Raw genomic sequence first — 26,046 nt, forward strand, 5'->3', positions numbered from 1 at the left:
AATTGTTAAACTGCATTTTAAAGAAATAGTATGTTTTTTCAGTGTGGTAACTGAACCATTCATAAATACCTAAATATTTTATAGGGACACTGTATTCACTTGATAAGGCAAACTTTACATCAGAAAATCATCCTTACAGTTGAGCCAAAAATTATTCTATTTCTTATCCATTTTGCCTAATTTAAGATTCATTCAAAATAATTCAAAATTAAAGTAACTATATTTCTCATTTCCAATAATCTATTAATGTCAATTATAAACTAATTCATGACTGATCCAACATGAGCCACAACTGTGTAATCCACAGGATACTATATTGCAATATTCTGTTCTTCCACATACTGGAAGAAGACTAAGAAAATGTTAATGCATTGTCATTTAGTAAATGACAAGTGTTCATTTCAATCTTTATCAACAATGAAGAAATAAAGCATTTTATTTTTATAATTAAAACTGTCAGTGCAATAAGTTGTTTGCTTTTTTTTGATGAAAGATTTGAAATCTAAAATCATACAATTATACAGTGTTAATAGAAATGCAAACCAATCATATTTAGGTCATCTTAGCGAATTGTCTTACACTTCATATATAAGAAAAGTCACGTCATTATTGTTTTTTTTCCCCAAATTAGTGAAATCATTTTAAAAAAGATTGTCTCTAGACAGCATTTAAAATGACAATTTCTATTTTCAGATAAGCTCATTTTACAGCCAAGAAAAAAAACCACACAATTACAGATTAAGTCTTCAAAAATTATATCTATTTTCAAAAAGTCATCAGATTTCCATTTCTTCTGGAGATGTTTTCACCAGTTTGTTGCTCACTTGCGCAGGTTAAGCTTCCTTCATTATTATTAAAGACTTCATACAAGCTGGACAGATTGCCATTCACTACTTTTTCATCTTTTCTAAAAGACACAGGCAGACTTGCTAGACTAAAACTGACGTCTTTAAAGGCATGCAATAAAAAGATTCCCACAATGATTGTAAGGAAGCCACTCAAAGTGCCAATGATGTCATCAACAGGCATGTTTTGCCACTCTTTAAAAAGAATAGCTGAACAAGTTAAAACAGATGTAGTGAAGAATACGTAATATATTGGAGTCACTATGGATGTATTAAATATATCCAAGGCCCTGTTTAAATAATTGATCTGTGTACTTACACAGAGTATAAGGCTTAGCAGCAGAATCCAGGACAGAGGGTGCCTCAGCACAGGCTTCCCTGCAAAGAGTTCTTTAATAGCGATTCCCAGGCCTTTAACACAAGAGACGGAAAATGCTCCAATGACAGAGCAGATTGTTATGTAAACAAGTATGTTTGTTTGTCCATGGCGAGGTCCTACCACAAAAATTAATATCAAGGACACAATGACAATCAATGTTGCAAAGACCACAAAACCTGGAGGAGAGAAGGAGGGTAATATTTAGTTAAAAATGTTAAGTGCTAAGAGAAACCTCTGGCATTTTGTATAACAGCCTAAGAAAAAAGAGGGCATAACAATTTCAGTCTACAAAACTGTAATTCAACTTATTTTACAGAGGAGGAAACTGAAGGTCTCCCAGATAAAGTGACTGGCCCTACATCACAAATTATCACACAGCAGACCTGGTCCAGAACCCAGGTCTCCCACTACATGATGCCAATTACTCTCAAATGAAGAATAAATTTCTAGATCTGCTTTCAGCATAATTACAACGGGTAAAATTTATTACGTTTTTGTTAAAAGAAAAAAACAAAAATGTACATCTCAATCTATGCTATAATTGTGCTGCCAATCTAGTTTTGTAAAGAACAGTCTGTGTAAATGGGTTAATTGGTTTGCCTACGCTTTTAAAACTACAAATTGTTACAAAGCTCCAATTCTTTGTATACTTCATTTTTCTAACATGATCTACTTCAAGGCCTTGCAGAGCTCTCTCTATTCTGACACATTCTTCACAGTACTAGAATGTATACCAATACAATAAAAACAGAAAATAGTAAAGAGGGAGCAATTAATACACAAATTTTAATATAACCAGCTTTATAAAAATAACACCAAAAATCCAAATTTGTTAATTTGTCCTCAAAGGACACTATATCTGAGATATTTAGGAGCAGAGGAGGCATCTGCGCCCGTGAACGTAAGAGAACATAAGAGAAATCACAGGCCAAATCCGAAATGGATAACTTGAAAAATACTGCAAAAAGGAGACTATTTTAAATGATCTTTCTTACCTGGATCACCCAGCTTATGAGACATCTCATTTAAGGTCTCTATCTCCTCCTCTTTTGGAGCATGAATTACCATAACAGTAGACCCTAAAATACTTAATAAACATCCAATTTTTCCGTGCAGATTAAGTCTTTCATTTAGAAAGTATGACGAAAGGATGGCACTATAAAGAAAAAAAATCATCCCAGATATTAAAAATTATTAGTTTCTTTTCCTTTCCTAACCTTATAATATATGTGAAACAAACATCCATCCAAATAGTGGAGGAGAAAAATCTGAGAACCAATAAAAAATAATGAATGACCATACCATAAATTTAGATCTCATTCCAAACAAAATGCTACTTGTCAAGAATGATATTTCCAGAGAGTTATTTAACTTTGTGAAAAATAAAAATGTTTGCTGAATTAAATTGAATGAATAATCTGGTCTTACAATTTTGCAATTACAGAATCTATAGATATATCTATCTTGGTGTGAAACTAGACATCACCAAGTCCTGACTTCCACTGGGTCCTTAAAATGATTTCTGCTAATACTAAGACTTTTAACTTAACATTAGTGATCTAGCAACCACAAACAAAGCCCAACTGTCACTTAATAGAAGATTCATAAGCAAAACCAAATAACACTAAACAAAATGGAGTTTGAAAATATTACTGCACATTTTACATGTGAAATTTCTGTTCTTGCCAAGTAAAAAACATCTTCCTTACCTTACAAGAACACTAAGAGCTCCTAATGGAGTCACTAATGTGGCTGGTGCAAATGCGTAAGCAGCAAAGTTGGCCACCTCACCAGCTCCCACTGTGGGTTGAATTTTAAAAAAAGTTAAATGTCAATTTCAGTGTTATAGATCAAAATTGTGAATTTTTTAAAAATCCAAATTCATATGTGGTATTAATACAAGGAACCTCTTAAGCTTTATGCAATATTTTATATAGATTATTTCATCTACTTAAGTATTCTGAATGTTGTCCTGATTTAATTTGGGGAGTTCTTATTACTTTGTTAAAGAAAACTTTCTGGCACAATACACCAAACCAGTAGAGAAATGAATATAAAACCAAAGGGCTTAACTGAAATAATATAAAGAGAACGTAAAGTTAATGCCTAAATTTAGAGTGCAAAAAGTAATAGTTAGACACTTTAATTATAGAGTTCCTACAGTGAAACAAATACAAACGGTGCAAACCAGCTAAGGCACGATAAACTTTTTCTTAAACACAGAAAATGAAATGAAAGAAAATTTGACTAGCCATAACCACAGGACAATAGTATAAAGTAGTGGTGTCAAACTAAAATAGAACTGGATAAAACATATCATATATTAACTTAAAAAAACTACAAATTAACAGTATTTATACTGTGTTTTTATTTATTTTGTTCAATATTTCCCACGAAGTTTCAAGCCAGTAAGTCTGACACTTCTGCAGCATAGTGTAATATACTGAACTGGAATTTTTTTTAAATGAAGCTTTAAAAAGCTACTAGTTTTCACATTTTAATGTTTTATATCATTATCTATGGTCTCTGTATCAGGTGGTTTTATTATGTTTGAGTTTTTTTAGGGGGCGGATGGGAAGAGGGGTGGGTGAGATGGAAGGGTTTACCAGGAAAGATATAATATGAAGGAAGGAGAGGCTGTTCACTTTGAAGACCGTCCCTGTTCCCCCAAAAAAAGACTGATGCAAAAATAAAAAAGCATTAATAAAATGTATTTCAAGATTTCTCTTGGTTCCAACTTAGGGCAATAAAAATTACAGAACACTAACAATTTAAGTGCCAAATGTCTTCCACTATTCTTTGAATGCCCTTTAAAAATAATTAAAAATACACATGAAAACTATTTCCAATTTCAATTTGTAATAAAGAATCACTGAAGAAAAGATTTATCTTTTGAACTTTTTCTTTAAAAGTGTCCTAATGAAATTCAGATTATTTTTTGTTTAGAATATGAAAATAAGCACTGGATGGTTCAGAAAAATATACCACCATGTAAAATAAATGCCAGTATATTTTTCTGAGTCAACTGCTGCTGCTGCTAATATTTTAACAAAAAATAACATTGCTATCAAGTTTTCAAAGGAGTTACTCTCAAAGATCATCTGTCCTTATACTGAGGGAGAAGGATGTTAACAACAATAATTTGCTAGGGACAGATGAATAAGAGAAAATATTTTAAGATAACAGTTTATCTTAAAACTTTTAATTCTGGAGTAAAATAGGATAGAGTAAAATTTTTTACATAAAACTGCTTTCAGATTTGTACTAATAATCCAGGGGTGGTATAAACATTTGAACACAGAAATGCAGTATTTCCTGGTCATTTTCTTTAATACTTACTTGATAGAAGTCCAGCCCACCATAACCACTCTTTAAGATAAGCATGGCCACCTTGACCTAGAAATGAAGAAAAAGTGTTTTTCAGATCTCTGGAAGATCATCAGACTCTAAACATTCTAACCACAATCAATAAGGATATGTAAAATTTAAGGGGAATATGGGGGAAGGTGTTCAATAACTAAGGAAAATCCTATCTTCAAAGTATTTTTTCACATAACATGCAAAAAATTATCAAATTTATAGTGCAAACATATGTATAAGTATGAATTATTAAAAAAAGGATAATGAGGGTCTATGGTAATGTTTTCACAATGAATCAAAGTATGCCTCAAAAATGAGGTTTCCCAGAAAAGGGAAATATTCACTGGAAAGTCTATATTAAATGTATTCATCATGAAAGCTTTTTAAAAAGATTTCTCTCAATTTAATAAAAATCACACTCCCTTTTATCATTGCAATTCTATACCTCTTTGACACTTTTGTTCTTTCCCCCTACTTTTCCACAAGATCTCACCTTTGCTATATTCACTAGAGAATATGATTATAGGTCAAGTTTTGTACAACCCAAATCTGTAAGGAAATTTGACAGAATAACAGAATTTGAAACCTGGAAGGGACATCAGTGGCCATCTAATCCAATCAACAATGACCCAAAAGGATTCCCCAGGATAACAGTCTAGTCCCTGTTTGAAGGCCTCCAAGGAAGTAGAATCCAGCACCCCTTGAGGGAGCCTATTGCATTTCTGGACAGTTCTACTTGTTTGGAAGTTTTTCCTGAAATCAAACCTAAATTGGCCTCTGCGACTTATACCAACACTCAAGCCCATCACCATCAAGGGTGACTTCCACTATGTACTTTCCAATTACTCAATGTCATTCCTACACAAAAGTATCCAAAACAAAATACAATATTCCAGAGAGGTCAGAGTTCATGAGGGTTATCAGTTCCTTGTTCTTAGAACTATGACTCTTAACGAAGTTAAGTTTGCATTAGCTCTTTTCACTACTATATTATATTGCTGACTCATTGATCTTGCCATCCACTAAAACCCCTAGATTTTTTTCCATGCCCTTCTCCTCCTAAAAAAATTGCTTCTTAACTTTGTTTCCCTTACCTTGTACTGATAAAGTTAAATTTTATATTCAAGTATGAGACTCTCCATTTTCCCCTAATGCAGTTCATCTTATTAGACTCATCCAATTCAACAGCTGATCAATATATTTTGGATTCTAACTATCCTTCCCAGATCATCTGCAAATTGGATAAACAAACCATCTATGCCTTCACTCAAGTCACCGATTTAAAAAATTAATTAGCAGAGTCAAACATCAATTCCTGGAGTAGTCTAGAGACCTTCTTACCGTGTTATTTGGCTACATCTACCTACCCTCCCACCTGTCTACAAATGGTATGTCATCAAGTGTCTTAGAAATGAAAATTTCTGACAATCTCCTGATGTATCACAATGACTATAACAACTATACAATGCTTAAAAAAAAGTACATGAATGAGTAAGGCAGAGGTCAATGAAAGTTTTGTGTCTGCCTATCATGCTACTAGGAGGGGATTAGCTGAGCTATTTCAATAAAGACACTAATTCTTCCTTGTACTCTTCTCTTGGTCTCATCATCATTTATTTATTTATTTATTAGGAACATCATAATTTATAGAGAAGAGAAAGTGAAGAAGCCAAGCAAGCAAGCAGCTGCAGGAAGGAATAATATTTTTGTCCATTTTGGGGGGGGGGAGGTTATTTGTCTTATTTGTCTGATTCCTCTCATTCTGACAGTAATCTAGAACTCTATTCCTAACTGGGGTGAGGGAGGAGAACAAACTAAATATAAATAGCTATGAACCTACAAGATAATTTTATCAAGAATGAATCTTTATAGAAAGCATAAAAGACACATGTAACCTACCTGCTCTCATGGAGCCTTTTCTGGCTAGCCGTAAGAGACCCTTCTTTTTTAAAATGAAGCTTCCTCCAATGAATATGCTGGAGCTCATAGCCAATCCCAGACCAATATAAAAGTCATATTTTCCACGATCCCGGCTCATCTCGTTAACTACTGGAGTGTTCAGGTGAGTCACATTGATCACAGAACAGAGAAACTGCTGGTACTAAAGGTTGAGTGACACAATCTTCAATTCTAAACACAAAAACAGAAAAAAAAATTATAACAAATTATTACAAACATAACCAAACCACAGATATGATACTTAAAAACTATTCAACAATAGAAATTCTACACCCTCTCTTTTATCCTCAAAGAAAGGTATTTTCTTTTTTTCTGGAGATTACAGCTTTCCTATTTCCCAGGCTGGAAATGGAACTGCCACCTACAGGTCTTAGCCCAGTAATGATCGGCACAGGAACAGTTCAATTTTTCCAAGCTAGGTCAGCTTGCTTCTTCTTAGGCAGCCACAGCCCCAGGGGCTCACCCATACTGATGTCAGACTTAGTGCAGATAACCAATCAGTTTTAGTCTACCTGCAGCTCAGAACCCCTGAGTTTAAAAGACTTCCAGACTCAGAGCAAAAGCCACCATGCTTCACTTTTCTTCATTTTTATAATAGTGAATGTTTGCTTTTAATGAGAAAAAGGAAAGCAAGCTCATTAGAAATGGAAATTTAGCTTATAAAAAAGGAATTTAATGAGTGTCTACAGCAAGTTAGATAAAACTTTTGTGGGTAATGTTTAACTAATGCCATTATGGCAAGACAAAATTGTAATGGATCTGAATAGTTAAATAACAATGTTTTTGACTCAACAAAGTAGAATCCTTTGTAAGGAAATATATAACATGAGGAATAAATACTAATGCAAGTCCTGTAAAGTGAGTTATTTTCTAGATCTAATAAGGATATGCTGTTGTAGTACATATTTCCCTTCAGGCACATGAAGATAAAAGGTTTTCAAGTAGGAGGCAACAACTTGCCTAGTATTTTGCAGTGAGGATTCTTTATCAGGTACGGTTAAATTCAGGGAATATTTGAATACAATGTTAAATACTAATTATAAATGCCCTTCAAACTTGGGGAAGAGGTGATGACTTAAAATGGAAATGGAAATACAAGTATTACCTGCTGCAACCCAAGAATTCATAGAAAGCCAGCTAATTACTATTCCTGTACTGAGACTGAATACCAATGTATGAAGTAGCAGAATGGTCTAAGACAAGTATAATCAAAGCAGAAAGACAACAAACGAGAAACAGTAAAGTGAGGGAAAGTGACTTGCTCAAGGACATATTGTCTGCGACAAAGATACCATCAGGTCTGGAAGTTTTTTCAGAAACAGTACCAAACTGTAGTTCCTTCTGTTCCAGCATGGGGACAATTCTAAGAGAAACCATTCAGAAAGGCCCGGGAGCATTCTACAATTAAAGATGCATCTGGAATAACAAACTTCTTTCAAAATGGAAATACCTTCTGGAATTAATAAATCTATCAGTCACACCTCAGTATAAATAACTTTATCCAGACTGCTTTGCTACTGGCTTAAATAATTCACAAAGAGGAAGAGTAATGTTAAGATAGTCTGGTACAAAGCAAAGAGCACTGATTTTAGAAGGAAGCTTTTCAAACCCCAGATCTGCCACCAAATGGTCAAGGCAAGTCCTATAACCTTTCAGAGCCTCAGTTTTTCTCATCTGTAAAATAAGAAGACTGACCTAAATGACCTTTTAAGTCCCCTTCCAGCTCAACAGAGGGCACCAGCAATGACTACCAAGAGGAAGGAGGTATGGAAGGTAAGAGGGTAAATCTTCAACACGTCCACAGGTTACTTATAGCTGGGCTAGAAAAACTACAAGAGTGAGAATGGAGGAAGACAGAGAGGTTTGTGGAAAGTTTAGTTTTCATTTTCATTCCTTTATGGGGCACACAGGAGTTTAATGTAATGGGCAACTAGCTTTCTGATAATTCTTGAGGCTTTTAGTTCTAACTTCTATCTCTGTACCTGTTCCAGAAGCACTTGGAAATCACTATAACATCTCCTCCAGTCATCAGTGCCCCTCTCCTTCCACTGTTTAATAAAGGATGCAATAATCAACAAACCCATTAACCTTCTCTAACACTATCATCTTTTGTTCATAGTGCTACTACAATAAACAAAAATTGGTAGAAATAAGCAGCAATTTACAATGTTTTTTACACAATGATTTCTACACACAGAACAGCTACATAGCACTCAGAGTCCCATTTTTTCCACTTTGCACTATTTCACATAAGTTTTTCCATATTCTGAGTAGTCTTCCTATCTGTCAATCTTTATAACAAAAGTAAAATTACACTTATATCAACATACCACATGCTTCTTAGTCATTCCCTAGCTACTAGACATTTGGGTTGTTGCCAACTTTTAAAGATGGCACAGCCTTAAAGGTCTTTGAATAGACAAGTCTTTTTTTCCCCTCTTTATTTATTTCAATAAGTTATACTTGGCTTGATGGGGATTAATGACCATCTCTTGGGTGCACTGTCAAACCAAAGTATCAAAAAATGGCACCACATGTATTGCCACAAGTAAGGTGTAAATGTACTTGTTTTCTGAGTGTTGCAAAGCTGTCTTATTGTTATTCATATTCGATAATTTAATTGGTGAGTTACCTCCCAGTTATAACTTTTATTAGTAAAGCTGAACATTTTCCCAAGTGTTTTATTATTTGTAAACCCCTTGTTATATTCCATTTGTCTGGCCAGTGGATACTAATACTATCCATATAAAACTTGATATATATCCCGTGTAAATCTTGAAGTCTTTTCATGAGTACCAACATTTTCTCTATGCTTTCTTTTTATTTTTGTTTTACTAGTATTCACTGTGCAATTCAACATTTTTATTATCAAAATGACAAACTGTGTTCCATATCATTTCTTCTATTACAAGGATGGAATGACATAAACCAATCACCAGTTTCTCAATGTTGATATTACTACTATTATGACTCGTAAGAGCAATGCAACTCTTTGCCCCCATATTCCTAATGTCATGTTTCCTGGGAACTACTTAATAACATTTGGCAGATTTTATCTGTAATTTCATAGTCAGAATATTCCCTGTACAACTGTGATAAATATGTGATTGCTTTTTATCCTATATTTTATGGATTTTCAAAACTATTTAAAACTTTTCATTCCCTAGACAATCCCTTAACACTAAAAATGACCAGCTGCTGAATTGCGTTAGTAAAGAGACTTTCCTCATGAGAGTTCCCTACACCAGAGATGTCAAGCACACAGCACACAGGCCTTGCAATAGCCTGAACTAGATTAAAATGCACTTGGGAAATATTTAACAAAATAAATAAAAACACAATAAAACACAATACAATAAAATTACATTTTAAAACTAACATGCAGCTGGCAGGGATCCTTACGTGCACATTAGTGACCCCTATTTCTCAGTTTGATACTACTGCCCTAAATCAATGGAGTCATAGTCTGGACCTTTCCTCATAGCTCACTCCTAAAGAATTTGAAACAAATTAATATTCATGCAGTTTACTGATATATGGTACAACAAATTTTACAGGGTCCACGTTTATTTTCCTCTATGCTAAAATCCAATTTTTCTGAGCGCACTTACCATATGACAATTCTTTCCCCTACTGTTTAACCTCACCAAGTTTAACCATAAACTACATTTCTATATGTATTTGAATTGAATCTTTGAATCCCTATGTCCCATTGATTGATTTTTTCATTTTCTTCCTAGCAACCTAAATCTATCAGGTGCCGAAGCCTAACAAAGTTATGTGAGGTGTTTAAATATACCACATGCTTTCCATTACACCATACTATACTACACACCTGGAACGCTTGCGCGTCTGTGTGCATGCGCATATGTCTGCTGAAATGCTACTCTTACTTCAGGGTCAGTTCAAATGATAATCCTCCAATTTCCTTGCTTTCCCTGAATCCCCCAATTCAACAGTTAATAGCAATCACTCCTACCTCAAGTGTGCTGCTGCCCAATGAACAGGGTCAACTCTTGGGAAAACTGAAACAAGTTTTTTTCTTCTGAATTCTCTGCCTTTAATTTCTTTCCCTTTTCTCATGTCCGACTCCTCTCTCAATTTCAGGCAAACAGTGCCTTCCTACTTTTCTGTCTCTCAGAGGCAGACTAGGCATAAATATTTGATACTTGTTGGCAAGACTGATCACACTTTGATTAAAATACATAATACATTACTCCCTCTGCCTCAAGAGTTCCAGATACATACTTTCTCTTTTCTGAAACCTTAAACATTACTAATACTTATTAATGATTTTTATATAATAACCAACTCTTACAGAAAGCAGAGATCAAGATATAATATACTTGTCCTGAGCAAGCCCTATCTTAAAATAACTAATTTTACACAACACTCCCCCTAAAAATATTTTAGTTTATATGTAAAGTATATCTGTAATATGTTTGTATAAACAACATGCTTAAAGATATTTCCTCTGAAGATAGAAGCAAAGGCATTTTTAAGAAAACACATATAATATTACATTTTAAAACTAAATAAAATAAAACAAGTTATTCTGATGTTATGTCAAGCTTCTAAAAACAGAATAGCTATCCATCATTAAATTCAAGAACTATTCATTTCCATTAAATTAGAAAGAGTCAGAGAGGGAGATACTGCATTATTTATTTACCTCTTCCATAACTACTGTCTTACATTTTCCCTTAGATATTTTTCTTATATGAAGAAGCAAGAGAAATGAGGAAGCAATAGTATATCTAGATCTACCTGGACCAAAAAAAAGAAAACATTTCTTTCATGTGTATCTAACTTTTAATCATTTCACAACCATAAAATGCTGGAGAAAAAAATCTAGATCAGGTTTGTGGTTAAAAGGTTTGTTCTATCACCTAGAATCACTCAATTATAAACCAGGCATGATTTATAAATCAGATTAACACATATACTCAAAATATCATTCAGGTCATGAAACTACACATCAATAATTCTGTAAGACTAAAAAAATCAATTCTGTTTATCCTTTCCATTAGCTGATGGTAAGTAGCTGCTCAGTGCATGTACATGGCTGACATTGCAGGCAATGCTTTACGCTCTGTGAACTGTTTTACTGCTCTTATTTCACTTGATCCTCTTAAAGGCCCTGCCAGGTAAGCAATTAAAGTATCACTTACCTCCCTTTCACAAATGAGGAACTGAAGACTTTGTGCAGTCAAGATGACTTGTCACAGTTACAAAGCTAAGAGGGGTCTAGGCCACAATTTGAACCTAGCTTGTTGGATTCCAACTTCAGTGTTCTTTCCACTAAGTCACACTAAGTTCTTAGAGGTAATATACTAAACAATAATATAATGGAAATGTTATCTTACTAAATTCTTTCAATGAAAAAACCTGGAGTTTTTAATTTGGGGCCTATTAACTTTGATAATTCTATGTAAATTTTCCTTCGTAATCTTGTTAATTTATTTTATACCTTTAAAAAACAATATTCTGAGAAAGGATGTACAGGTTTCACCAGACCACCAAATGGGACTAATGACACAAAAAATGTTAAGAATCCCTACTTTAGAAAATGTGATCTCTTTATTATGTTTAATTTCACAAGATAAATTCACTGATTATAATTAGGATTCTGAAATAGATCTCTACTGAGAAAACAATGTGCTAATATAAAAACACTGCATTTTTAGGATAGCCAACTTTCCCAAGTCAAGAACTTCTTGACTTTTTTTTAGAGCATTTGACACTCATTTCCCTTCTAAATAAACTCTCTCTTCTCTGAGTACTAGTAATATTCCTCTCTCCTGATTCTCCTGCCTGTTTAATCAGTCTATCAGTCTCCTTTCTGGCTCTTTATCTGTGTTGGGGGGTAAGGTGTGTTCAGGGGGAAATAGTACCTCTGGGTGAGGGCTGCTTTCCACCTTTGGTGTCTACCTGATCCACCTCTCACCTGTGGCTCCAAGAAGCAGAAGCATGCACAACTGCTTTGGAAGATGGACTAAACCAGGTTTCAAACCTGTCAGTGAGTTAGGTGGGTGTCTACTAAGCATGTGAAGAGTCCCCCTGGTGGAATAGACGGATTTCAACAATTTGTTCCAAAGACCATGAAGGCAGTTGAAGCAGACACTATGGAATGCCTAGAGTTTGATTAAACACTGAAGACACCAACACCATTCACAACATCTTGAGCCATCACTAGTCAAATTGACTCTGTCCTGCCACCGAACTGTGATGACTTTGGAAGAGAGTGAGGCCGACAATTTCACGAGACTTAAATCCAATTTATGCATGAATTGAAAGATATCACCATTTTACCATTTTTACCTATCTCAAAGTCCTGGGGTGACAGACAAGTGACAAAGCAGCAGGTGTAGATCCACTGGGAGCTGTAGTCACAACCCTGCACAGCCGCGCAGGCCATAGGGTAGTGTTCTCATTGGAAGCAGCAGTGGCATTTGGCAGCTCTCTGGGTGTCTGAACAGTCTCGTGAGGACCATATTAATCAGAAGGGGCTAGAAATGGTGCATTCAAAATTTCTAGTTATCCAATCCTGGCCTGATTACTATAGCAGGTGGGGACCCAATCCTGCAGTTAAAACACAAAAAATGTACAAAAACTTCTGCAAAGATGATTCCATTCACTATTGGTATGTGGAATGTGTGCACACTTATAGACAACATAAAATCCAGTACACTTGAAAGACAAATGGCTCCTGCTGTGAGAGAAGTCAGCAGGTATCACATCCAAATAGCAGCTCTGAGTGAATCAAAGCTGGTAGATGAAGGTCAGCTTACTGAATCTGGAGCAGGGTACATGTTTTTTTGGAGTGACTGCAGTGAAGGGGAGCACTGTGACGCTAATCTAGTCAACAAATTAATATGCCTACCAAAAGGCTTGAATGACAGGCTTATGACAATGGAACTGCCTCTTGGGAAAACACCATGCCACCATCATCAGTGCTGATGTTCCCACCATGACAAACCCTGATGAGATCAAAGAAAAATGAAGACCTGGAGACCCTTATCATCAATGTGACAAAAGAGGACAAGCTTATAATTCTGGGTGATTTTAATACTAGAGCAGGCTCAGACTACCAGGCATAGCAGGGAATCCTTGGAAGGAATGAAATTGGAAACAGCAACAGCAAAGGTCACACTACTAAAACTTGTGCATCTCATGACCTTTTCATCACCAACACTTTTCCATTCACCTAACTGCAATAAAACTGTGGATTCACCCTTGAAACAAACATTGGCATTTGACAGACTTTGTGATGGTAGGGGGAAGAGAAAGACAGGATGTGAGAGTGACAAAGGCAATGTGTGTTACAGAGTGCTAGACTGATCACAGATGCATCCTCTACAAGCTAAATATTCGCATTCAACAAGTGTTGGCCCCAAGGCAAAATGACCACCAGAAAAGTGAATGCCAACAGATTAGAGCACTTCTCTGAGCAGGAACAGTTTGCTGCTGTGGAGGGAACTTTGTTGCTAACATGTTGGCAACAGTGGAGTAGAAAAGGAGTGAGCAGCTTTCAGAGATTTGGTGTACGGTACAGCATCTGCTCATTTGGGTCAGAATACCTAAACACATCAAGACTGGTTTGATGAAAATGAAGGCGAAATTCAGAAGCTGCTAAATGAAAAGTGAGAACTCCACCAGGAAAACAGTTCATCTATCTCTAAGAAGGTGACATTTAACTCCATCAAAAGTAAAGTATAAACAAAGCTTTAGGGAGATACAGGAATCTTGGTTCAGTAAGGCGGCAGATGAAATTCAGTTTTATGCTGGTAGCAACAACCCAAAGGGCTACTATGATGCCCTGAAGGCTATTTATGGGCCAAAGACATATGGTGCATTTCAGCTATTCAGTGCTGCTGGAGCCACACTGTTTAGGGATAAGGACATGATCCTGGAGAAATGGGCTGAACACTTCCACCGTGTTATCAACAGACCACCATCAATCAATGCTGAAGCCACTGTTTACCTCAGGTTGAAGTCAATCCCTCTCTAGACAAATTTCTAACTGAAGATGAGTTTTTTAATGCCTTTAGGCTCCTCTCCTGTGGCAAAACACCTAGTGCTGATTCTATTCCAGATGAAATTTACAAAGATAGGGGGTCCATTGCTCATACAAAAGCTGACTGAAATTTTCCAGGTTATATAGCAAGAAGAGGTTATCCCCCAGGAGTTCAAGAATACTTCTACTATCCATCTCTATAAAGGTAAAGGAAATAGATTCTCCTGTGACAATCATAGAAGGGTCTCTCTCTTAGTCATTAATGGCAAGACTCTTGCCAGTATCCTCCAAAACAGGCTGCTCCTTCACCTCAAAGATGATCATCTACCTGAGAGCCAGTGTGGTTCAGAAAGGGCCGAGGAATGATTGAAGTGTTTGTTGTTTGTTACCTGACAACTCCAGGAGAAATGCTGAGATCTGTACACAACATTTACAGCTCTGAACAATGCCTCTGATACTGTTAGTCATGAGGGCTTATGCAAAATGATGTCAAAACTTGAGTAGTTCATAAGTATTGTACATCAATTTCATGATGGCATGCCTACCCAGGTTCTAGATAATGGACAATTGCTATCGCACTTTCCCAGCCACCAATGGAGTTTTTTCATGTTTTCAGCTATGTTTGTCAAGTGCCTTCAATGAGGACAAACATGACATCAAAGTCAGCTATCACACTGATGGCAAATTCTTCAACCAGGCTACAAGCCACAACCAAAGTGAAGGCAGCGTTGCAGCATGATTTTCTGTTTGCAGATGACTGCACTCAATGCAGCCTCTGAAGCTGAGATGTAACAAAGTATGATTGATTTTCTGCTGTTTCTATTAATTTTGGCCTAACAACTAACACCAAGAAAACAGAAGTTCTCTACCAATCAGCACCACACCATCCATATGTGGAACCATCAGTTACAGCAAATGGAGAAGTTTTGAAAGCTGTGGATAAGTTCACTTACCTTGGCAGTGTACTTTCCAGGGATGTACACATTGATAATGACACATGCACTACTAAAGCTAGCTCAGGGTTTGGGAGGCTCCGAAGAAAAGTATGGGAGAGAAGAAGTAATAGACTGACTACCAAACTGAAGATCTATAGAGCCACTGTGCTGACTTCATTGTTGTATGCCTATGATACACGGACAGTCTACCAGCACCATGCCAAGAAACTGAACCACTTCCATTTGAATTGTCTTAGGAAGATTCTGAAGGTCACCTGGCAGGATAAGATACCAGACAGTGAGGTCCTTCCTCAAACTAAACTGCCAAGCATTCAAACTCTACTGCATACAGCGCAACTCCAATGAGCTGGCCATGTTGTTCAAACGAAAAATGTACGCTTGCCAAAAAGACTGTTTTATGGAGAACTCACACAGAGCAAGCACTTACATGGTGGTCAGAAGAACTGATACAAGGGCACTCTCAAGGTCTCTCTTAAGAACTTTGAAACGATTGTATAACATGGGAGACATTGGCACAGGACCACTCAGTATGCTGTGTCCACATCAGAGAAGGTGCTGTGCTCTATAAGCAAAGCAGAATTGAAGTAACTCAAAAAAACGAGATGCGTGAATTTAGAGAATCCACCCCGAAAAATGCTCATGTGGACTATTTGTGCCTGACCTGTGGGAAAGCCTTCTGAGCTTGAACTGGTCTGATCAGTCACAGTCAGACGCACTATACCTTGACTCTAACACAGTGATGTCATTTTGGTCCTCTTCAGGAATGAAGGACCACCATATATTATCACCTGTATCACATCTAATTGAGTATACACCAAGGCTGTCAGGGTCCTGTTCTCTCATCTACTATATTCTGTAGCACAGTGCCTTTCATCTTGATGTCTGTCCAAGAAGGATTCAGCAGAGGGACCCTCAGGTACCCTTCCCCAAAGGAACTCCAGGTGCCCTGCCTCATGTGGTAAAGGTGTAGGAAAATTGACTTTAAGCCACCTAGTGAGATGAAGGACCACCAAACCTTAGCATATGCCCTACCACAGCACTCTAAAGTCTTCTGGGCCTTACCAACCACCTTGCTACACCTTCCAGACCTCTTGGTACTATTATTTCACCCACTAATGCACTCTTAGGATTTCTGGGATTTCTTTCTACTTTCTCATTTTCTCTTTTTGTATACCTAACATTTTGCACATTACTTGGCAGAGAATAAGTATTTAAATGCTTTTTTTCCCTTTTATTCACTCATGACTTCATTAGTAGCAATATATGTATACATATATGTAATATATAACAACAAATATATAGCACATACTATAGCACTTTATAATTATCTCATTTGATATCACAAGGAGGTTAAGTGCTATTATAGCCCCATTTTACACATGAGGAAAGTGAGGCAAACAGGTTAAGTGACTTGTCCAAGGTCTCACAGCTATTAAATGTCTGTGGCTAAATTTGAACTCAGGTCTTCCTAACTTCAGGTTAGTCCTCTAACCTACCTGCCTCTGGATAAGCTTTTCCATAAAGATGACTCCCAAATCTATATATCTAATTCCAGAATTCCAGTTTCTCTCCAGAACTGCATCACCAATTGTCTATAGCTATGTATTTCATAGACATATCAAGCTAAGCATATTCAAGAGAGAAATCATTATTTTTCTCCCTAAATCATCTTCCAAATCTCTTTATTTCTGCTGACAGTATTGCCATCCTCCTTGTCCTCCAGGTTTATAACTTTGCCTTTAACCTAACTCTTCCTCACTCTCCCTCACCCCACATCTCTAAATAGTTGCTTAATTTTCCTGTTTCTACCTCCACAACATCTCTCATATCCATCTAGGGGTGTAGGGTGTATTCAGGTAGGACCAGTATCTTGGTATGATGGCTGCCAAGCCCTTTTTGGGGCTCTTTCCACCTTTAGTGTTCCCCTGTTCCAACCAACTCTCACCTGTAGCTCCAAAAGGCTGCAGCATGTGCAGGGGCCACACCCCAGTAAACCATTTCGGCAGACAGGCCAAACCATATTGAGGGTAACCAAGGGATCTCAAACCCATTGGTGAGTTAGGGGGGTATCTACCCCAAGCATGTGAAGACTTCCTGTGGTAGAATGGGCAGATGAGAACAATTTGTTCCAATGGCCACGAAGGCAGCTGAAGCAGGCGATGTGGAGCCCTTAGAGCTTGGTTAGACACTGAAGATGCCAAGGTCATCCACTTCAGCCTGAGTCATCACCAGCCGTCTTGGCTCTGTCCTGCCGCTGGACTACAATGGCTCTGGAGGACAGTGTGAGGCTGATGACTTTGTGCAACTCTGCCTCATTTAAATCCAACTTACGCACGAATCAAAAGACCTCACCCCCCCCCCCCCAAAAGACATCATACCCAGCCATCCCCATTCAGGTACCCCCTCAGTTTAGGTCCTTGTTATCTCTCACCTAAACTACCACAATAACCTCCTAACTGTTCTCCCAGCTTCAAGTCCTCTCTGCTTTGCAGAGCTGCAAAAGTGCTGTGCTTTAAGGATACAGGTCTGCTGTACTGAATAAACGGCAATGGTTTTCAAGTGCCCCTAAGGCAAGGGTTTTTATGAATACCTGTAGTACTATGATGAAGCCTTATTAGAATGGTTGTAAACACATAAAATATACAGGACTGCAAAGAAAAAGAATTATACTGAAACATAGTTATCAAAACCTATATGTAGCAGGCAGAGAAACACACACACACACACACACACGCACACACACCACATGAAGCCCTTCCTAATCCATATACCCTACCCCACCCCACCCCCACCTGCTAGTGCTCTTTCTGCCTAAACTACAATAGACAGGGTGTCCAAAGCTTAAAAGTACACAGACTTTTGTATTTATTCTCCATACATTTACATATCCAAATGTTGTCTCCATCCTAATTTGAGCCCTTTAGCTCCTGATACCTAAATTCTATAGGGATTTTTATTACCTCTAGTCTCTCTCACCTCTAAATAATCTTTTATACTGCTGCCAGACCAACAATTTTCCTAAATGGCACTTTCATTGTATCATGCCTTTGCTCAAATCTCCGCTACCAAATGCTTCAGCTTTTCCTTCAATGCTTCCATAACCTGGGCTCATCCTTCCCATCTTTCACCTACATCAGGCAGGTATTCTCATATGCTCCACAAAACCATATTCATTCTCAACTTTTTCTTACTAGGCAATACCAAGTACTGAGTAGTTGGCCTGGAGTCAGGAAGATCTGAATTCAAATTCAGCCTTAGGCACTTACTAGCTGTGTGACCCTGGGCAAAGTACAGTACCTACCTCACAAGACTGTTCTGAAGACAAAATGAGAAAATATTTGCAAAGCACTTAGCACAAGTCTGGCACATAATAGATACTTAACAAATGCTGGTTACCTTCCCCTATTCCCTACTAGTAAGGCAATAACTATTTACTAGCACCATGCTAAGCACTAGGGATACAAAGAAATGCAAAAGACAGTCTCTGGAGTCAGGAAGTTCACAATCTAATGGGAGAGACAACATGCAAACAGCTATAAATTGTATGAAATAATTATCAGAAAGAAAGCAATAGAATTACTCTTTCCCACACCTTTAGCTCTTCCTTAGCTCCTACTCTCTATTATAAGAGATGACTGTCTAGGTAAAGAAGAGGGAAAGATATACCTGGAAATAATATGAAAATCAAAAACATCAACAATAATTTAAAAACTCATTTCAAAACCTCAGTTTAAGTTCTACCTCCTTCAACAATTCCAGCCCTCACAGATCTCTCTGGGAAACTTTTGCTGCATTTAATTTCTCACAATGTAGTACTTGATTATTTTGATTGACATTAGATGACTGTCTTGTCAGACAGACTCTCTCACAGTCCCCATTTTGTACTTCTTCTGTATCCCTCCTGATCCAGAGGTGACACTTGAATACTTTTTATTATAGATAAATCTGGCATTAGACATAAGCAGACTAATTTGGTAAAACTGTATTAATGGGAAGAAGAAGGGGAGCAACAATAAAATTTCAAGTTTCCAATTGTGATAAAGTCTATAGGCACTAAGTTAATGTCTACACATTATTTAATTATAACTGAGTTTGAAAATTGAATTTTCAACTCATATATCTAAGATGATGAACTTCTCTGATGCACCAAAGAACTTCTCTGATGCACCAAAGAACAGTTCTGCTCTCATTTCCTGTTTTCAAAAGGCAAATCACATGTCAGATTACAGAGTTACTTTTTATGTTTAAGAGATTCAACAGAGACCAGGTCAAGCTGACAGGCAACCTAATAGTCAAGTGTCACCTTAGCAAAGGCCCCAAGTTACAGGTTAAGATCCTTTATGTGGAGCCTGACCAACTTCACTTCTGCTAGAGGAAATGAGGAGTGGGGGGAGGGAGGGGTTGGAAGATCATGAGATGCACCTTGCATAGTTGTGCCTACGACCATGGTTTGTCAATAATACTACATTCTAAATAATAACATATTCAAACAGTAAATAAAAAATTTACTTTAAAATATTTCTACTGTTCTCTCAGACTTCTGTACAAACAAGTTGCTGTTTCATACAAGGAAACACAATTTAAGGCATGATCTTCGGTGGAGAGTATAGTGGCAGATTGGGTGGATGGTCAGAAGGCAGCTGGCTGCTTTAGGAGCTCCAAAAATGCACTAGGAATTAGGGTTTGAGCCAAATGTCACACAACTGGTTAGTGACAGTCACCGGGACCAGTGAAAAAGAAATTTAAACAGTCTGGGGGAGGCAGAGTCATGGCAGGAACTCATCTAAGCTCTCTTCCAACCAAACCCCTCCAAATACTTTTAAAAACATGACTCTCAACAAATTCCAGAGTAGCAGAAGCCACAAAAAGATGGAGTGAATCAATTTTCCAGCCTAAGACAACTTGGAAGCTTGGCAAGAAAGGTTTGATGCACCAGGGTGAGTGAGGAATGCAGTCCAGCACAGGGTGCGCCAGCACAGTCCCAGCCACAGCAAACCAGGAGCAGGTCTTGGAAATGACTGAATCAGCAGTGGTGGCAGCCGCTACTTCTAAAGATCTCAGCCCACAGATGGTAAGGGGGTTAAACAATTGGTCAGAAGATTACAGAGGTCTTTTTGCTAGCACTGAGGCAGGACTCTGTTGTTTTGCCCATACTTGGATCCCAGTCATGGTCCTAGCTGGCAGTCCCAGGACAAGGAAGAGCACTAGGCATAGCAGAGCTTGCAGCAGCAGTGGAGCGAGGACCCTCCTCAAAGTTCCAGGGTAGAAAAGAGTGCTTGTGGTTGTTCACACACCAGAGCATGGGCTAGGAGAGCAGAAAATACATCTCCTTACATCAAACCACCTTAGAAGAACTGAAAACTTATAGGTCAGTAGAAGTATCTCTGAAAACAGCTGCACAAAACCCCTGAAGCTTGGGACAGTACGCCCTCTGCCCTCCACATAGAGCACTGCTTTAACAAAGAGTTAAAAGTCAACTAATAGACTGTGAAAATGAATAAACAACAGAAAAAATTGACAACCCAAAGTTACCATGGTGACATGGAAGATCAAAACACACACTCAGAAGAAGTTAACAAAGTCAAAGCTCCTACATCCAAAGCCTCCAAGAAAAATATGAATTGGTCTGAAGAAAACACAATTTATCAGCAGTCTAATAAATGAAATAGTAAAACCAGAAAACTACAAAGGGAATTATTTTAACTTTAATAACTGGGGATTTCTTAAAATTTCCTAACTATTTTTCGACTGGATCTGATTTTATTAGTGGAGATAATTCCTAATAAGAAAATGCCTTCTACCAATGGAAAGTGATTTACCCAGGATAACATAGCCAGTATCTTATCAGAGGCAGGTCATTCTGACTTGAGACCAGTTCTTTATCCCCCATATTACATGGTCTATGACTAAACATAATTTACACAAATACTGAATGTTTTTCTTACAGATAAAACACAATGTAATGAAAACAAGATAGAATTAAAAGATCAGTTTCTTTCGCTTATCCATAACTGTGTAACATCAGAGAAGTCACTGAATTTCTCAGAAGTCCAATTTCAACTGTAGAACCTGTATTAACTGAGAGGACAGTCATGGTGAAGCACGCTAGAACTAAACTAGAAAGCAATTATAACTGAATTATAATACATGTAATAACTATGTAATATGCATAACATATAATATGTGTAATAATATGTATAAAGAGTCATACTGTTTAGCCAAAACCTACAGTGTTTTAGAAAGGAAGTAAGATGACATAAAGGTGGAAAGACAAGGAGGTGTCAGTCAATGACTATTATGTGTCGAGCACTAGAGTGCCAAGCACCATGCAAAGGAACAGTATAAAAATGAAAAGAATGAAATAAACCCTGCTCTCAAGTGGTTTTAATTATACCTGTGGAGAGCCCAGAATGCCAAGAAGGGGAGGAGGCAGGGAGGTCTAAAGCTTACTTTTTAGGAAATACTGAGCTACTGGAGATTTTTAAAAGTAGGAGTTGCATACAACCAGTATGTATCAGAGGTAGACCTTGAAGTTAGGTGGTCCTGACTGCAAGGCCAAGTTTCTATCCACTATATACCATGATTCTTCTCATAAGCTAAATTCTAAAACTCCCAATTTTTTTGGAATATCTCATCTTAAGAACTTAGCATAGTACCTGGCACATAGTAAATGCTATAAAAATGTTATCAATAATATTGTTATTTAGGATGCCACTCCTACTAGGAATTAGGGTTCAAGCCAGATGTCACACAACTGTCCCCTGCACATTTCTGAAAACAGTGGTCCACAGAGGGTAGAGTGCTGGACTTGGAGTGAAGACCTGAATAGAACCTGAGAAAGTCACTGTCAGTTCCCCTAGAAAGCACTTCCTCTTTACTTCCACTCAGAGTCTTTCTCTGCACTTTAAAACCCAGCTTAGGCAATTATCTTCTTCAAAAAGCCTTTCCTGATCCCCTCAACTACTTTAAAAAACCTATTGGTTTTTTTCATATTTTGTTGGTTTGTAGCACCCTAATGGCTATGAACATTGAAGGTAGACAGAATATCTTGGCTCAACCCCATCTTTCATATTCATCAACTTACCAGGTATTACTGGGACCTCTTTCACATCTGCTTCTCCATTGACCTCATATCTTTATTGACGCCTAACTGGTCTGCAGAAGTGTCAAGCAGGGTGCAGCAACTCTCCCTAGTGTAGCCAGAACCAAATCAAAATGTAATTGGGAAATATTTCAAAATAAAGAAATATACAAGGGAATATTGATAATATGTGATTTTCTAAGTCAATATGAAACACAGGAATCCTTATGGTTGGTTTTGTGGCCCCTGTTTTTATTTGAATTTGACACCACTGGTCTATAAGAATTGTTTTATCTATACCTCTACACTCCCTTCTTCCAATCTCAATCCTTCATAGTAATGCCAGACTTATTTTCTCTCCGCATAGGTCCTTTCTACTTAAACATCTTTAGTGGCTCCCTACAGTCTACTAAATAAAATTCAAATTTCCAGGCATTCAAAATCACCCACGAAGGGCTTTAAATGGCACCATCTTATCCACACAGCCTCATTCCATATTATGCCCCTCTACACATTCTTTGCTTCCAGGGAGGCTGAGTACTATAGGGGAAAGAGCACTGACTCCAGTTCAGATGCTTAGGAACTATGTGACTTTCCACAAACCATTTAACTTCCCTAGATCTCAGTTTTCACATTTCCAAAACAAGGGGGTTGAACACAACAGACTCAAGGCCATTTCAGCTCCAAATCTATGATCTTTTGAGCCCAAACTGCTCCCTGCTCCTACCCTTGCATAGTTTCTTCCTTCTGCCCAAGAAGCATGGTTTCTCCTACTACGAAGGCTTTGGTAGGTTTGTTTTCTTTGCCTGGAAAGTCCTTTCTTCCCTTTACCAGTTGAACTTCTACTTTAATGTCCCCCTCAAATACCATCTTACCACTAAACTTTCCTGGATTCTATAGTTGCTAAATTATACACTTATCAAGAAACATGACATATTACAGAAAAGCTGTACACATACTGCTTGTATAACCATGGGTAGGTTACTTAACCTCATGAAACCCAATTCCCCTTCCCCATAAAAAGGGAAAAAAACAAAACACTTTCTGTCTCTCAGTTCCAAGACTGTAGGGTACATACAGGTAGGGTCTATGCCTTTTTAAGTCTAGCACAGCGCTCTGCACTTGAAAGGTATTTAACAGAGGAGGAGTTGAAATGAACTGCTGAAGTTCTGGTGGAGCTGCACATTTCTGAATGCAGTGGTCTACACCGCGTAGAATGCTGAACGTTAAGAGTCAAAAAGACCTGAAAAAGTCACTTAGCATCAGTTCCCCTAGAAAACACTTCCTCTTTATTTCCACCTCAGAATCCTTCTCCTCACTTTAAGATTCAGCTTAGACAATTGTCTTCTTCAAGAAACCTTTCCTGATCCCTCAACTACTCTCCTCACACTCCCAAATTACCTTTATTTTAGCTGTGGTGTGTATGTACTGGTTAGCTTTATGTTGATTCTGTATACATTTTTATGTGTACTTGTCTCATCCATTAGAAATTAAGTATCTAATGAATATGAAAGGTTTCATTCTTTGTGTGGCCCAGTGCCAGCACACAGTAAGAGCTTATTTCCTGTAAATCAATTGATTTCAACCGCAAGATGGGGATAATAACTACACTTACCTCACAAAAGTGAGAATCAAATGAGGTAACTTATGAAATACATTTTGCAAACGTTATAGTTTTGTGTGTCTGTGTATATATATATATAAAAGCCGTATATATGAGTATATGTGTACATCTATGCATATATATACAGACGTGTGTGCACATATGATATATGACTAGGTGAGACAAAAAGTAGTCATACGAGACATATTTCGTTTGATAACTGCTGTCTGTTAGGGTGTGATAACACATACATACATGCGGGGCATGTAAGCATACAAACGTACTGGCTGTCAAACTTTATTTACAGATACGTATGTAGGGTACGTAGTCTCCATGCACGCACGTATGTAAGTGTTCCAACCCTTTTCTTTCCCCCACTAAAGCACAGGCTTTTCTTTCTCCCCAACGGGGTTTGCACAAAGGCAGGCTGATGCCCCAAGAAGACCCTGCATTGATCCCTTAAATCACCAGACAAGCTACAGGTGGAGGGCAGCCGGCCCAGTTCAGACTGAAGAAACCAGAGAAACTAGCAGAGCCGGAGCCCGCAAACCCCTGACCCCTGACCCCAGCCGACCCCCGCCCCCCGCCCAGTCACCTGAGACTCCTCACATCCCCATAGAGGCCGCCGGGGCCGTCGCAGTCTCCCCCTCTTCCTTCACCGTGGAGCCGGAGCTGCTGGGGTCCGGGGCAGCTGCCGCGCGCGCTGCTTCCTCCATCAGGGTCAGGCGATCTCGAATAAAGCCTCGGGGAAGGACGGACCACCGAGGCCTCCACCGCCCCGGGCAAGTGGAAAGCGGCAGCGGAACCAGCTAAGGCTTCCGGGCGGGCGCCGGCGCAGTGACGCAAGCCACAGCCGGGCTCCCCTCGGGGGCACGCAGCACGTCGTGCGCGCAACACGCCGTACGTAGCACGTCCCGCATGCGCGTCTGTGTCCTGAGGCCACTTCCTCTTTACTACTATTTGTTTCGAGGTTTTGTTTGGTTTTTTTTTTGGGGGGGTGGGGCTCCTTTTCACCGCCTTTTGCAGTTCTTGGTAGGCCTCCAGCGAGCTGCCAAGAAGGAGGAAGCCAAAGCAGGTAGGGTCTTTGACGGGGCCCCGCCGTGGGATGCCCGGCTTTGTGACCTCCGAACTCTCCTCCTCCGCATGGCACGTGGGAGGTGAAGCCTGAGAAGAGACGAACTTTTTTTTGGCAGCTTTTAACTACGGTACCTCAGCGGGACAAAAAGTTAAGGAACGCGAGGAGCATAAAATCACTAATTCGGACTACGGAAGCAAGTCAAAAAAACCATTTCAAGCTCGAGGCGGGTTGTTCCATAGCGTGTCTTCTCAGCTCAGGTCGTTTTCCTGCTTCAGTATTTCAGCAGCACCCTCTTGTCTTAAAAAAAAATAAATAAATTCCTCTGCTTTTTAAAGCCCTTCGCAATTCTCCTCTCCCCTTACTGGTTTTATCGTTTTATCGTGTCCCTTTTTTTTGTTAAATCGTTTCAGTCGTGTCCGACTCTTCATGACTCCGTTTGAGGTTTTCTTCGTAAAACTATCGGAAAGATTTGTCATTTCCTTCCCGGCTTATTTTACAGATGAGAAAACTGAGGCAGACAGGGATAAGGGACTTGCCCAAGGTCACACAGCTAGTGAACGTCTGAGACCAAATCTGAAGTCCTACGTTCCAACAAAACTAGCCCAGCTGATGTTGCCCCTACACGAAATTATGGCAGAAAAATCCACTCATTTTTGTAGAATTACTACTAATCTGTAAAAAGTGTCTTATGTACATGGTTACCGTCATGTGGAGCAAGTGGGTTTTCCCTTCCTTATAACTATATGGAATATATACATATATATACAT

General features: G+C 38.2%; 1 protein-coding gene across 2 annotated transcripts; it reads right to left on the reverse strand.

Moving 5' to 3' along the window:
* NIPA2 (NIPA magnesium transporter 2) lies at positions 1 to 25,348 on the reverse strand. Of its 2 annotated transcripts, XM_072614563.1 has the most exons (7): positions 24,796 to 25,024; positions 22,601 to 22,706; positions 6,484 to 6,714; positions 4,564 to 4,620; positions 2,934 to 3,024; positions 2,220 to 2,380; positions 1 to 1,400 (listed from the first exon to the last, which is right to left on the reverse strand). In XM_072614563.1, the coding sequence occupies exons 3-7, from the start codon at positions 6,620 to 6,622 to the stop codon at positions 766 to 768; spliced, it is 1,083 nt and encodes a 360-aa protein (XP_072470664.1). In that variant the 5' UTR covers positions 6,623 to 6,714; positions 22,601 to 22,706; positions 24,796 to 25,024; the 3' UTR covers positions 1 to 765. The 2 variants fall into 2 exon arrangements, with proteins under 2 accessions (XP_072470664.1, XP_072470665.1); XM_072614564.1 differs by lacking the exon at positions 22,601 to 22,706 and having other exon boundaries at positions 24,796 to 25,348.
* Between the last annotated feature and the right edge of the window lie 698 nt (positions 25,349 to 26,046).

This window comes from Notamacropus eugenii, chromosome 5 (assembly GCF_028372415.1).
Source record: "Notamacropus eugenii isolate mMacEug1 chromosome 5, mMacEug1.pri_v2, whole genome shotgun sequence".
NCBI lineage: Eukaryota > Metazoa > Chordata > Mammalia > Diprotodontia > Macropodidae > Notamacropus > Notamacropus eugenii.

Excerpts from the sequence above, each read along its gene's own strand:
- NIPA2 (XM_072614564.1), bottom strand. The coding sequence starts at position 6,622 with ATGAGCCGGGATCGTGGAAAATATGACTTTTATATTGGTCTGGGATTG. Across the intron at positions 4,621-6,483 it reads AAAAGGCTCCATGAGAGCAG|GTCAAGGTGGCCATGCTTAT; the intron begins GTAGGTTACATG and ends CTTCATTTCTAG. Across the intron at positions 2,381-2,933 it reads GCTCTTAGTGTTCTTGTAAG|TGCCATCCTTTCGTCATACT; the intron begins GTAAGGAAGATG and ends TTTTCTTTATAG.